The sequence below is a fragment of the Glycine max genome, chromosome 18 (genome assembly GCF_000004515.6).
Source record: "Glycine max cultivar Williams 82 chromosome 18, Glycine_max_v4.0, whole genome shotgun sequence".
NCBI classification, from domain to species: domain Eukaryota; kingdom Viridiplantae; phylum Streptophyta; class Magnoliopsida; order Fabales; family Fabaceae; genus Glycine; species Glycine max.
Window position 1 is genome coordinate 95,670 of NC_038254.2, and position 15,269 is coordinate 110,938.

The 15,269-nt window shown below is 35.4% G+C and overlaps 3 protein-coding genes across 3 annotated transcripts; all 3 read left to right on the top strand.

Moving 5' to 3' along the window:
• Positions 1-3,674: 3,674 nt before the first annotated feature.
• Positions 3,675-5,684, top strand: LOC100782394 (phytoene synthase 2, chloroplastic). The gene is made up of 6 exons (XM_041011963.1): positions 3,675-4,073; positions 4,151-4,201; positions 4,291-4,463; positions 4,548-4,783; positions 4,872-5,064; positions 5,249-5,684. Exons 1-6 carry the CDS (start codon positions 3,755-3,757, stop codon positions 5,429-5,431), a joined length of 1,155 nt encoding a protein of 384 aa, XP_040867897.1. The 5' UTR covers positions 3,675-3,754; the 3' UTR covers positions 5,432-5,684.
• A 1,938-nt stretch (positions 5,685-7,622) lies between these two features.
• On the top strand, positions 7,623-10,054 carry LOC100782934 (pentatricopeptide repeat-containing protein At5g39980, chloroplastic). The gene has a single exon (XM_003552717.5). It carries the CDS (start codon positions 7,762-7,764, stop codon positions 9,736-9,738), a length of 1,977 nt encoding a protein of 658 aa, XP_003552765.1. The 5' UTR covers positions 7,623-7,761; the 3' UTR covers positions 9,739-10,054.
• Positions 10,055-10,647: 593 nt separating this feature from the next.
• Positions 10,648-15,078, top strand: LOC100781668 (DEAD-box ATP-dependent RNA helicase 52C). Its single transcript, XM_003551613.5, has 6 exons — positions 10,648-11,077; positions 11,156-11,934; positions 12,006-12,248; positions 12,543-12,710; positions 13,327-13,440; positions 14,081-15,078. The coding sequence occupies exons 2-6, from the start codon at positions 11,173-11,175 to the stop codon at positions 14,567-14,569; spliced, it is 1,776 nt and encodes a 591-aa protein (XP_003551661.1). The 5' UTR covers positions 10,648-11,077; positions 11,156-11,172; the 3' UTR covers positions 14,570-15,078.
• Positions 15,079-15,269: the final 191 nt, after the last annotated feature.

A 15,269-nucleotide genomic window follows, 5' to 3' on the forward strand; every position in this document is an offset into this window, starting at 1 on the left:
ACTTGTGTTCTTGTATTGAGATTAAATAGCCCACTTTCTATAGTGTTTTTCATGTGTATCAAAATGTGTAATGGGGTATCAGTTTTATAACTCGTAAGACATAAGCAACATGCATGTAGCTAGGGATTTCTGAACGGGCTATACAATAAATAAATGACCAAACTCATTACAAGGTTACTATTAAAATAAAGCCCAATATAATGTCCATCAATGATTTAGTGCCTATTACTAATTATTGATCATAATCATTTTGGCAAAAACAAACAACACAATTATTGAACATAATTAATATATTTATAATTAAAAAATATTCTAGTAACTGATTAATGTCAATCTACAAAATAGATTAATTATTTAAATAATCTAACATTCTTCCATTTAGATAATATTAGTTAATTACATATATGAATTTTTTAAAAAAATTATATTAGAATACCAATTACGGTTAAGGTATACACCAACCAATAGAACATAGAATACAAATTCTTAACAATGAAAAAAATAATCCAATAAGACATATATCGTACATGTTAAGAAGTTTATACTCACATAAAGAATATGGTGGATAAGAAAAATGCATCATATAACTAAATTAAGATAAATACGTTATTTCAAAAAAATGGTCCAAGCGCATATGAAAATATTATAAGAAGCATGATTCTAAAAATGATGTTATTTTATACATATATCATAATAATATGTTTTTGCACTTCCGATGATGAAAAACATCAAAACTTAACCAAACCATGCATAGAGTTACAACATTTTGATAACTCCAAAAGTGAAGTGTTTGATTTATTATTAGCTCTGCAAGCATGTTTTCTCTAACAATATATTTTATTTTAAGTCTGGAAATATAATCTACATATATACTTATAAATACTCATAATAATCTAATAACAAGAGTAATTACATATGCCAATAAATACTCTATAATATATTCGACATTAAATTAATCCGAGTTTCATACAATAGGTGATTATGCAAATCATTGATAACTCGATCCCTAGCTAATCTTTGCTTTATATAGAATTAACTCAGATGCTTATAGCTTTGCCCGTAAAATCAATGCTGCGGTGGTGCGTGCAGAGAAGAAAGAAATTAAATACAGTATGAATTAAAGATACAGAAATGAAATGCTTTCATTTTGTTACAACAAATTAACTTACACTGTTTTACACGAGCAAGATGGATCACACAATATGTTTTATTTTTGAGCAAAAATTATTTAATGCATTTTAGTGGCAAACTTGCAAGGGTAATTTTTGGTGGATATTTTAGTAGAAGCCATAATGACGGACTGCACAGCATGAATATAATTGGTTTGACAGTGTATGAGCTAAATCCTGCCATTTTGATGACATATTCCCACTCTTTAAGTGTGCGCTCTTTGCCGAAGTTAGTGTGCGCCATCATTATCATGTCCAGCATCAATCCTACATCCTTCAACCCGTTATGTTTCTCTCCTCCTTCTTCTTCAATCTTCTACATTCATTTTACAACACATTTAAGAATGATTTTGAATCAGCCGGTATGGTAAAAAAATCATACGAAAAGAAAAAGAGGGATACGAACTAACTATAATGGATATATTGGATGAACGTGAAGTGATTGATATTATACTTTCAAGATCAGAACTTCTTGTTTCAGAAGGTAAATCTATCAAACTTGATCGATCATTAACAAGTAATCCAAATATGAATGAATTTGGTCTGGGGATATAAAAATAGTACTTCAAGATTCGTATGTACTTCAAGATTCGTATGTTTATAACCACGGACATGAAAAGTCAAAATTCTTTATGACAATTCATAAAAAATCGTCTTAGAAAAACTATATTTTCTAAAACGATTTTCATGAAAATAATTACAAGAGGTTTAAAAAAATTAAAACAAATTTAGAATTTTAAGATAGATTTTCAAAAAATTATCTTAAAATATTTATAATTTAATAATTTTTTTAGAGAATTGTTTTAAAATATTTTTTTAAAAAAATTAAAATAATTTTAGGATTCTATGATTGCCTATGGTCATATTAACCCATTATCAATATTTTGAAGTAAAATGTTAAAATGGTAGAATAAATTATACAAAAAGTATAATGGTTAAAATAAACATTATAACATAAAATATAAAAAAAACAATAAAATCCTACTTATTCAAAAATGAGTAAATGTAAATCTAATAAATATTTTATGAGTAAGAAAGAATAAAATATAAAAAAAATAGAAATTAATACTACGGACTTTCACAATTTGAATTGAATGATTCTGAGGTAAAAAATTATCGATTCAATCTCTTTGGTTTTGACACTTAATCTTCTATTCAATTCTTTTTTTTATTTTTAATTTGATTCACTCCCTTCTAATCCAATTAATTAAAATCGATCTGGGTTTGATTAGTTTTCAGTTTTTTCAAAGAGCCAGTAAATATTTAAGCTAATGATGAAATTCATAGTAATATTACATTTAGAAAACCAAACGAATATAATAGTTGGAAAAGCACGTAAATGCTAAAGTAAATTATAAAATAATGGCTTAACTAGTAAACAATAAAACAAAATTGAAAGATGCAGGTCATTTCTTAATTTTTGCTAGTTAATGCCTAACGGAGCGTTCGGTGGAGGAAAAGCTTTTCATGCTCTGAAAACATTAATTTTTTAAAAATCTAGAAATTATGATTCATGGGAATATGTAAAATAGATTTTATTAGTTTTAATATATTTTTTTTAGAATTAAAGTTTCATGTAAAATAAAATTTTCCCTCCATTCGGAAAAGTTGTACTCCTAATCCCTTCCTTGAAAATGCTTTTATGGAAAAGTGAGTTAAAATTAATTAGGAATCATAATTTTCTGATAATCTTCTTTTATTAATTGCATGTCAAACATAAAAATTATAGTTTTCTACTCTAAAATTCATAGAAAAATAAAAATTGTTCGTCTAGTGAACATCTCCCTAGTGTCTTTGTACTAAAATCGTAATCGAGTATCGTGAATAAAAAAATTTATAGTATATAATATAAAAATAAGTTTGTACATCAAACAATATTAATATAATAAAGCGAACTTTTCATATTACGATAAGAAACTAGTTAATACCATATTCTATGTAATATTCATTAATAGTATATATAAATATGTCCAACCGATACAAGGCCGGGAGACTATATATGTAATTGTAATATATACCACCTGGGTAGTTGTACATTGAGGGCCAGGGGTAGGGCCATACAAAACGGCAGATTCTAAAGTTCAGCCAATAAAGGACAAATAAGCGAAGGATTGATTGTAACAAAAGAAATTAAAAATGGACAGGCCAAGGAAAGGGGTATATGAGTTCGAGAAGGCATCACCAGTGACTAAGATTCGTTACAAGGAACTGAACTAGAAGACACAATTGTAAGAGAAAATTTACAAGACAAAAGCAGCATCTTTGTAAGCCCCGTTCTTGCTCAAACCAAACTAATTAAATATAAATTATCAATATTCCAGAACTTTGTTTATTGCATTAACTAGGTGATTTCCATTGTTTCATTCGTTAGTAGTAAAAAATGAAATGCAATTTAAAGCATCAATCTTACATAAGAATATTCTATACTACCCCAAATTGCCATTGAAATGGTTGTTGGTGTTTACACCCTATTATACAACAACCATATCTAATTATATAGTTGATAGGCTCCTCCAGCCACATTAATTGAGTTAGCAGCAACATATATCCCAGTTAAGCTAAGCCTTGAGAATAGAAATAGTGGGATGATGAGTTTATCATTTTGTTCGCTGATAGCAAAGCCTTGTTCCATGATCAATGGGAGCAATAGGAAACCATGTTGTGGTCGTACAAGATTTGGTGTTATAATTAGGTCGGAAGTAAACGTGGCTCCCAAGCAAAGAGGAATTCCCCAATTGTCAAAACAAGGAGTTCCTCTTGCTGTACAAGAGGTTGTTCACAGGCAGTCTCAGATCATAAATCATTGTAGCAAGCCTAGGCCACTGTTCGAGCCCACTTTTCTTTATGATGCCTATGAAATGTGCAGAAATATTTGCGCCGAATATGCCAAGACCTTTTATCTAGGTAGGTACAAATCAAATCCACTCTTTTCTTAATTTGTGTTATCTGACTGACAGAACTTTTCTTCCCATTCTAAACAGGAACCTTGCTTATGACGGAAGAAAGACAGAAAGCTATATGGGCAATTTATGGTAAATGACACTATAATTGCAAAAAAGATGCATGATGGTAGCTTTGTATTTATAGTGAAACCTTTATTGAAACGCTAGCTTCTCTTCAGTTTGGTGCAGGAGGACGGATGAACTTGTTGATGGTCCTAACGCTGGGTATATGAGCTCTTCTGTTCTTGATAGGTGGGAAGATAGATTGCACGACATTTTCAATGGACAACCCTATGATATGCTTGATGCCGCTCTTACTGATACAGTCTCCAAGTTTCCCTTGGATATTAAGGTCATTAATTAATTACCAGAATTATTTATTTATCTGGATCGCTTAATTAATGAAGTACTTACTCTTGTATTTCATTAATCACAGCCTTTCAAGGACATGATACAAGGCATGAGAATGGATACAAGGAAAGCCCGATACAACAATTTCCAAGAGTTATATCTTTACTGCTACTATGTGGCGGGAACTGTGGGCTTAATGACTGTTCCAATAATGGGCATTGCCCAGGAGTCTGTCATCCCAGTTCAAAGTGTATATGATGCTGCACTATATCTGGGTGTAGGAAATCAACTCACAAACATTCTTAGAGATGTGGGGGAGGAGTAAGTTCTTTTTCTTCACTATATATATTAATTCTGCTTACTATATACATATATATGACCAGACTCTTTTAATTATTTAATTAATTAGTGCATTAAGAGGTAGAGTGTACCTTCCCCAAGACGAACTAGCCCAGTTTGGATTATGTGACAAGGATGTTTTTTCAAGAAACGTCAGTGAAAGATGGAGAAAGTTTATGAAATATCAGATCACAAGGGCAAGATTCTACTTCAACCGGGCAGAAGAAGGAGTTTCTCAGCTCCAAAAGGCCAGCCGTTGGCCGGTAAGGACATATTTATTATATTTTTAAAAATTTACTGAAAACATGCAGAACTATATAAATAAATAATAGAAATTTAAGTCCCAGAAAATAGCAAAGATCGTATCGATCAGGATATATATGGATCATGTCATGCTATGCTGGTGACTTGCAGAGGTTAACACTTTCCTTCTTTGTATGTCTGCAGGTTTGGTCATCATTAATATTGTATCGTAAGATCTTGGATGCAATTGAAGACAACGATTACGACAATTTGACTAAACGAGCTTACGTGGGACGAGCTAAGAAATTTTTAACGTTGCCTCTAGCTTACACTAGATCTCTCTCAAATCACAAAACGAAATTTCGTTCTTTAACAAGGCCTATCTAGCAAACTAGATAGTACCCGAAACTACGTACGGATCCAATGAAATGCATACTTGGATTCCTTGTAAAGATGATATATTCTCCGAAGATAATATGAATACTTGAGCTTGGTTTCGGTTTTCGCAGAAGGGAGAAAGACCCGGATGAAACCCCCAGGAATCTTACCACCTGCCATTTCCTTGGGGTTAAAATTGTGCAAATGTACCCCAAAAGATAAAAATTCCGAATGCATAAATTCATTTCTTTCTCTTTAAACCCACTCTCCCTACACCTTAATTAAGAAAGGGTCCTTTTGAACCAACGTGTGAATATTGTGTATGCGTATATTATATATACAAGTACAGATGCGGAGATCGAGAGATATTATAAAATTTTCGTTATTATATACTTGTAGTTGTTTAAATTTAACAAATATACAAACAATGAAATTAGTATATAATTATAATTCAAAAGTTTTTTTAAAACTATTATAATTGAACAGTTGACTTAATAAAAAAAAAACATGTAAGAATTCTTAATTATTGTAAAAAAGAAAATATTCAATTATGACCATTATATTAAGATTATCTATTCATATTACATAGTACTATTTAATCATAAATTCCATGAAATCTTTCAAAAATATAGCGTGATCTTTAATTATAAAGGAATTAAATTACATGATATTTGTAATTAAGGATATATTAGAAAAAATTAACTGAAAACTTATAACTTATAAGCTATTTAAAAGTTTATAAATTATAAGTTAAAAGTTAAAAAATTCATAAACTCCTCAAAAGTAGCTAATTCATATTGGTTAAAACTAATTCATATTTTGATGAGTTTATAAGATTTTGATTATAGTTTATAAGTTATTTTAATCAAAAGTTTATTTTAGTATATAAATTTATTTTAATATATAGCTTATTTAAATCAAAGTAGATTATAAACTACTCAAAATAACTTATAAACTCTCAAAAGTTTTACCAATATATGAATTAGTTTTAACCGCAGTAGCTTCTGATTGGAAAGAAAGTAATGAAATCAACGCTCAAAACCTGTATGAATATGTGTCCTTTGCACTAAAATAATTAGGTGCACTAAAATATGGTATTCACTGCTGTCAAAAAAACATATGCTATTCACTTTTTGATCCTGACACAAGGCACAATAAATAAGGAATATTATTTGTTTTTAATCTTTTCAAATGCATCTAGACTAAAGGATTTGTTGAAGTATGAAGTAATTTGCAGCAAGCTTTACCACAATTTGACGACTTGAGCTAATTTAGAACATCTGAAGCAAAGGGCAATGACATACCAATAGGCTGCTTCTTCTGCTACACAACCTGAAAGTGAAAGATGTTGCCTCAATTTCAAGAGTGACATTCCAAGTGTAACCACGGAATGGCCATTAGCATTTGTCAAGGTGTATATTATATTTCATTCACAATATTTTCTTTCGTAGCAAAATGGATTTAATTAAAAAAGTTAACATTATAATTTTAATAACCTCATGAATTTGATTATAATTAAATCATTAATTTTTAATTAATGATTATAATTGTATATTTTCTTTTAAAATATACTTTCTAAACAAAAAGCTAATTTCAGATAAGATATTCTTCAAGATAATTAAAAAATGACTACAGGCTTTTGTTTCTAAATAGGGTTCTTCTAGTAGGTTAAAGACATCCTACTTTAGAGTATAAAAGTGTATTTTGCTCTAATTATTAGGTGAGACGTGGGTTATATAGAATTTTCTAAATAAATATGGTAAGATATTTAATTATATCTTATCTCCATAAATCACGAAATTAAGATATAATTCAAGTAAGATATAATTAAGATAGAATAAAAGATGCATGATTAGATGTCAAAGGTTATAGAATCAGACGTTCATAATATATATGATTAAGAGGATTGACCCATTACTTAGTGAGTAGAGTAAGTCCTTCGGGTTCGACCCAATAGAGACTAGAGGGCACAGTCCCTCAAGCTTGAGTACACGAAGAATCTGAAGTATAAAGTCTATAATCTATTGAACTCGACCAATGACTTGATTCATTGGGATGGTCCAATGAACTCGCGGGTACATATTTATTTAGGTATTGCTTTATTAATATTTATAAAACAAAATAAAATGAATTAAACAAGTTTTCTTAGAAGATGAATTAAAGAGATAAAATAAATGTAATTTATATTATAAATTAAAATACTTTAAAACTCTTGAGGTTGAGAGTGGGATTTTGGGCCAAAACCGGGGGCCTTCCGCAACGAATGAAGCCCATGTTGCTGAGGAATGAGCAGTAGTAACAAGTATGAAGAGATAGATAATCCATAAGCATAACTGAAGATGTGCACGGTGGTTTCAAGTTCAATCCTTGTGGGATGGCTTTCTTCTTATCCCAAAACGAAAAGGAGCGTTGGCAATGGCATAAGCCATTTAAGCCCCGCTATATCCGTAGCAGCCACAGCTATGGCTAAAGATGTGTGGACCCGAACATCCTCTTCCAACACCAGTAGGCAACGTAGTAGAAGGCAGCAGTACTGGGACCGCAGCGTTGACATGGAAGAGCTATTAGCGGCAATTGGACAGACCCAGAACGAGGATGAACTGTATGCGGTTATGTCTCCCTACAACGGGAGGCAGTTATCCATGCGCTTCATGGTTTCCCTGCTGTCCCGCGAGCCCGATTGGCAACGTGCTCTTGCCCTTCTCGATTGGATCAACGACAAGGCCCTCTATTCTCCCTCCCTCTTCGCCTACAACGTCCTTCTCCGCAACGTCCTTCGGGCCAAGCAGTGGCACCTCGCACACGGCCTGTTCGATGAAATGCGCCAAAAGGGCCTCTCCCCAGATAGGTACACTTACTCCACCCTCATCACTTCTTTCGGCAAACACGGCTTGTTTGATTCTTCCCTCTTTTGGCTCCAGCAGATGGAGCAAGACAATGTCTCCGGCGACCTTGTCCTCTACAGTAACTTGATTGACCTTGCCCGCAAGTTGTCCGATTATTCCAAGGCCATTTCCATCTTCTCCAGATTGAAAGCCTCCACTATTTCCCCCGACCTCATTGCTTATAACTCCATGATCAATGTCTTTGGAAAAGCCAAGCTCTTCCGCGAGGCTCGCCTTCTTCTTCAAGAGATGAGAGACAATGCCGTTCAACCCGACACCGTCAGCTATTCCACCCTTCTTGCCATCTACGTTGACAACCAAAAGTTTGTTGAAGCACTTTCTTTATTCTTCGAAATGAATGAAGCCAAATGCCCTCTTGATCTCACCACTTGTAACATCATGATTGATGTTTATGGCCAGCTTCACATGCCCAAGGAAGCCGACCGCCTCTTCTGGAGTATGAGGAAAATGGGGATTCAACCCAACGTCGTTAGCTATAATACGCTCTTGAGGGTTTATGGAGAGGCTGACCTATTTGGGGAAGCCATCCATCTGTTCCGTTTGATGCAAAGTAAGGATGTACAACAGAATGTCGTCACCTACAACACTATGATTAATATTTATGGCAAGACTCTTGAGCACGAGAAGGCTACCAATCTCATTCAAGAAATGAAGAAAAGGGGTATTGAACCCAATGCCATCACCTATTCCACCATAATTTCTATATGGGAGAAGGCAGGGAAACTGGACCGCGCTGCCATCTTGTTTCAGAAATTAAGGAGTTCAGGAGTTCGAATTGATGAGGTTCTTTACCAGACAATGATTGTAGCCTACGAGAGGGCAGGTTTAGTTGCTCATGCAAAGCGTCTACTTCATGAGCTCAAGCGACCAGATAACATTCCCAGGGACACTGCGATCGGAATTCTTGCCAGAGCTGGTAGAATTGAAGAGGCTACCTGGGTTTTCCGGCAGGCTTTTGATGCTCGAGAGGTCAAAGATATATCTGTGTTTGGTTGCATGATTAATCTTTTCTCTAAGAACAAAAAGTATGGCAATGTAGTTGAAGTGTTTGAGAAGATGAGAGTGGTGGGATATTTTCCTGATTCTGATGTTATTGCTCTTGTGTTGAATGCTTTTGGAAAGTTGCGTGAATTTGATAAAGCAGATGCTTTATATAGACAGATGCATGAAGAAGGGTGTGTTTTTCCAGATGAAGTTCATTTCCAGATGCTGAGTCTATATGGTGCAAGAAAAGATTTCGTGATGGTAGAGTCATTGTTTGAGAAGCTGGATTCCAATCCTAATATCAACAAGAAAGAGTTGCATCTTGTTGTTGCTAGCATTTATGAGAGAGCAGATAGACTTAATGATGCTTCCCGAATAATGAATAGGATGAATCAAAAAGCAAACAGAAGTCATTATCATGCTTAGCAGTGTGCATCTGCCTTTTTCCCTGTGTAACTTGTTGATGAACATTCTTTAGCCCTGTAATCAGAAAACCTCTCATTCCCAACTGAGTGTCATGTATATATGATACGATATTGAGCAACGATGCATATTCTGAATAGCAGCATCCTGATAATTAGTCATTACACTTCTATTCCCGACTTATGAGCAATCTTCTTTTATTACCTGCCCTGTCGGATTTCATTTTAGTGTTCCTGGGGGCTCTTCTTCCCAGAAAGTTGAGCCGCTCTTTCTGCCAATATATGACTGTGCTTGTTGTAAATCCGATGAGAATTTCAATTACAGATGTAACTGAAAACAATGAATGTCGTGTGCATTGTTGTGTTTCTCTGCGAAACTCAATACTGTGCTAAGGAAAACTCTACAATGTTATTAATGTTAGAATTCAATGGTTCTGTGAGTCAAACTACTCGCGATAATTTTGATTAATTGTGGATCGGGAGGCTTTTGTTCCTCAATACATGCCTATACGTGATGCCAAATTTAGTTGCTTGATTAGTATTTGTCTAAGTATAGTTTCATAATTGAATTGCCTACATGGTAAGTAAATTTTAAAAGGTTTAACTCTAATATACCAAATTGAACATTTTATTAATTAAGGGACCAAATTAAATGAATAAAATGGAAAGACAAAAAATAATTTAGCCAACAAGTTTTCATACACAATTTTTTGTGATGAAAATATTATTGCGATAAAAAAATTGTTGATTTTTTTTTGCATATTTACTGTTTCTAAATTAAAATACAAATGAATTATTTTTTAAACAAATAAATATTAAAAAGTATAGAGTTGCAGAATGATACTTATTTATAATCAGTGAATTCACTATTAAAAGTAAGAAACTTTACAATGTAGATTAGGAGTTTGAATTAGTAAAAATGAAAGGAGATTAGGGAAGGAACTAGGAAGAGAGGAGGAAAGTTGCGGGTTAACGAGAGTTTAGGCAATAATGAATTTAGGTTAATATTCAGGACAGGAGTTGAGATTTACGGCAGCCGCAACAGGCAGGACAACGCGTCTTAAATTGGCAGCAGAAACGGAAAGAGCCTTTTATTAAAAAAGAAGAAAAAAAAAGATATATATATATATATATATATATATATATAGAGAGAGAGAGAGAGAGAGAGAGGAGCGCATCCTAAGGCAGAAAAGATATTTTTGTATCCATCATCCCATCCAAGTTTGAAGGCGTGTTTGTTGTGTGGGTGGCGTTTAGGGTTTCTCGATCTTCGTCAATAATCGTCGTCTCCATTTCAGTCAGGGTTTTAGTCTTCCTCTCCTCCCAATACACACTGCATACAGGTTCCCTTGTCTCTCTATCTTGTTCTTTTTATCCATGGCCATGCTTGGAATTCAATTGATTGATTGTTTGAATTGTAGGGTGATCGCTTGGAAGCATGCGAACTTCATGGGCTGATTTGGCTGCCAATTCGGCGTCTGAAAATGCGGGAACCTCTAACTCCACAGCTCCTTCGCGGCCGGTTTATGTGCCTCCGCATCTGAGGAACCGTGGACCATCAGAATCCCTTGCTCCAGCACCTCCATCCAATAATAATAATAATGTGGGATCACGGTGGGGTGCTCTGCCACCCAGAAACGGATGGGGGAACAGAAGTGGTGGTTGGGATCGGCGCGAAGTGAATCCCTTCGGAGGTCAGGAGGATGCAGCAGCAGAAGAGGAGTTGGGAGGCGAGGAGCAGCAGGAGAGCACGGGAATTAACTTTGATGCGTATGAGGACATTCCGGTGGAGACGAGCGGTGAAAACGTGCCCCCGGCTGTGAATACTTTTGCGGAGATTGACTTAGGCAACGCGCTTAATCAGAACATTAGACGCTGCAAATATGTGAAGCCAACGCCGGTTCAGCGGCATGCCATACCGATATCCCTTGCGGGGCGGGATTTGATGGCTTGTGCGCAGACTGGTTCTGGAAAGACTGCCGCATTCTGTTTCCCAATCATCAGTGGGATTATGAGAGGCCAAGCCCAAGTCCTCCAGAGGCCGCCTCCTCGCGGTGTCCGCACAGTCTACCCACTTGCCCTTGTTCTCTCACCTACTAGGGAGCTATCCATGCAGATACATGAAGAGGCTAGGAAATTTTCTTACCAGACTGGGGTTAGGGTCGTTGTTGCTTATGGTGGAGCTCCGATAAACCAACAGGTCTTCTATCCTCTTGTTGCTTTTGTTTACTTTTTAATGTTTCTTTCTATTGATCCTAACTAATTTTCCAGCTCCGGGAACTTGAGAGAGGGGTGGATATCCTTGTTGCAACTCCGGGAAGACTGGTAGATTTACTGGAGAGAGCTAGAGTTTCATTGCAAATGATTAGGTATTTGGCCTTAGACGAGGCAGATAGAATGCTGGATATGGGTTTTGAGCCACAAATAAGGAAGATTGTAGAACAAATGGACATGCCTCCAGCAGCTGCCAGACAGACTATGCTGTTCAGTGCCACATTTCCAAAAGAGATACAGGTTTCATATTCTCTCTATTTTGGGATTGGGAGGATGTGCCTCACCTTACGTTGTTACTTGTAACCTGTAATTAATCTGAGGTCCATGTTTTTGTGCATAACTTATTTGCATTCAGGGAATCGCTCCTTCCACCTTCCTTCTTAGAAGGATTAACACACTACTATAATTAAATGATGGGCATTCCTAATTTGAATTGGGATGATAAGTGGCTTGAGAGGTCTAAAATATTTTTTGTTGGATATATAGCTTACTCATTTCATCCTTTAATTTTGTTGTGTTTTACTTAATATGCAGAGACTTGCCTCCGATTTCCTTTCAAATTATATTTTTCTGGCTGTTGGAAGAGTGGGCTCAAGTACTGATTTAATTGTCCAAAGAGTTGAGTATGTTCAAGAGTCTGACAAGAGAAGTCACCTCATGGATCTTCTTCATGCACAGAAGGCAAATGGTGTACAAGGAAAGGTATTCTCACAGTTCACTGAAAGTGTATTTTACTTGTATAAACTCAATAAATATATTTGTTTTTAGCAATTAAATGTAATGAAATACACATTTCCAAGGGCTTATTCAAGTTATTTTGGCCTCAATAAGCTGATGAATGCTGATCCATACATCCATTGGTCTTGGGAGGATGTTCCAGATCAATTGAAATGAGGGTTATGCTATGAATTCAATGATGCTTGGTATTCCTAAGTTGATTGATTATGGTTACAAGTTTTTTTTGCCTTTAATAATCTGTGACTCCTGTAGCAGTATTCTGGCAAACTGAAAAGGCTTTCAAAGTAAACTTGATGATTAGTATTGTCTCTGAGACAGTTGGACCTAATTTGGATGGGTTTTTCTGGATTATGCTGATCAACAACACTATAATTGTCTTGCTTGAACATAGTTAGGTCAATACATGATTACATGCATTCTGTTATCTCAAACCTCTTGGCATCTGTTTGTTTGTTTGTGGTAAATTTATAGCATGGATGTTGTGTTTTCTCATTGTATGATTATGTTCTTTCTCTCTGAAAGCAAACACTATTGCTAAATTATCTAAAGCCTATTTCATGGGTGATGTTGTACTCTGCAGCAAGCTTTGACTTTAGTTTTTGTGGAGACAAAGAAGGGAGCTGATGCTCTAGAGCACTGGTTGTGCCGTAATAATTTTCCAGCAACTACTATTCATGGTGACAGGACACAACAGGTTAGTATGTTGTACAACTATATTTGCCTTTGTATCTGTATGTGGATGTAGATGCAGAATAGGCCCCAACTATTCTCATTTTTTCTGCTGTGACAGTGTGTGATGATCCGGGAAAGCAGTGTTGAATGCTTAGTGGAAAGTAGGGATGACATCTGACTTTCCTATGACTTACATGTATAGAAATAAAAGGGGAGAAGAGGGAGTCAGTTAGGACAGTTGGATTGAAAAAGGTTGTTTGAGGAGAGTCCAAGTTCTCAAATACCTGGAATAAGGGAGTGTAATCGTAGTAGTCAATAGCACACTATACTGTAGTGGAGCGGTGTGGCCTTGGGCCTCTATGTGATTCAAATAGCAGAGTGTTTGTCTAGTATAAATTATTTATTTTGTATTGTAATATTTAGGCTTAATTGCATTTTTGGCCTCCTTACTATCGTCATTTGTCAAATTTGCCAAACCCCCCCCCCCCCCCTCCCCCCTTATTTTTTCACTAATTTGGTTCCCCTATTACTTTATTGTGCAATTTTTGGTCGTCTATTAACTTGACATCTAATATTTAACAAAATGTTGATGTGGTAGTATAATGTTGGTGTGGATGTGCAGTAGAGTGTATATAGGCTTATCTTTTTTACAATGCGTGCAGGAAAGAGAATTGGCATTAAGGTCATTTAAAAGTGGCAACACCCCCATATTGGTTGCAACTGATGTGGCTGCACGTGGTCTTGATATTCCTCATGTTGCCCATGTGGTTAACTTTGACCTTCCTAATGATATTGATGATTATGTACACCGAATTGGAAGGACAGGGCGGGCAGGAAAGAAAGGCCTTGCAACTGCGTTCTTTAATGACAACAATGCATCCCTGGCAAGGGCCTTAGCAGATCTGATGCAAGAAGCAAATCAAGAAGTACCTGATTGGCTCTCACGGTTTGCTGCTCGCTCTTCCTTTGGTGGGGGAAGGAACCGTCGATCAGGAGGAGGCCGTTTTGGTGGCCGTGACTTTCGAAGAGAGGGTTCTTTTAGTAGGGGTGGTTCTGATTACTACAGTGCAGGAAACAACAGTAGTGGATATGGCACTTCTGGTGGGTATGGTGGAGGATATGGTCCTGGGGTAACCAGTGCATGGGATTGATTTTCAACCTGATAGCATTATATACTGTCTTATTAGGTATTAGGTGCAGACATACACCTAGGGTGATTTTTCTCCCTTTTTTGTCTTCTTTTCAAGTTTATGGTCTTTAATTTACTCTTACCTTTCTAGTGTTTCAAGCCACAATATCATTTTGTACGGTTTACAATGCTAATCACCAAAGGGAGATGTGGGTGTGTATGTAGCATCATTTCCACATCAGTAAAGGTAGTGCAGTGTCAGTAGGTGTTGGCAATGGCGATTACTAACATATTAGGAGTTCTTTTTAACAACTTTCTGTACTCTTCATTTTGGGTGGTTATTTTGGTGGGAGAAAGGTTGTAGAATATGCGGTGGGAGAGGTGGAGGCATTTCTTTAAAGTCGGATCTTTTATCTCTTGATCATGTTTCTACCCAATGTATGTTGTCATCTTGACTTCCCCATTTTGATGGGCTAAGGCTTGTAATATTTTAGTGGTTGACTGAAATGAATGAAAAGTATTCTTGCCGGATGTTTGTATTGTGACATATTTGTGTGGAAATATCTGCTCATGGTGTTTCTTATATTGAGGATATGTTTGGTAAGACAAAAATGGGTAGGTGGATAATCACTGTATTAGAACTTTAGTAGTTTTAAAACACATTAGCAAGTATGGCCTTGGATAGGTTGTTGTACTTCCAATCCAAACGCACTTTAAAATTA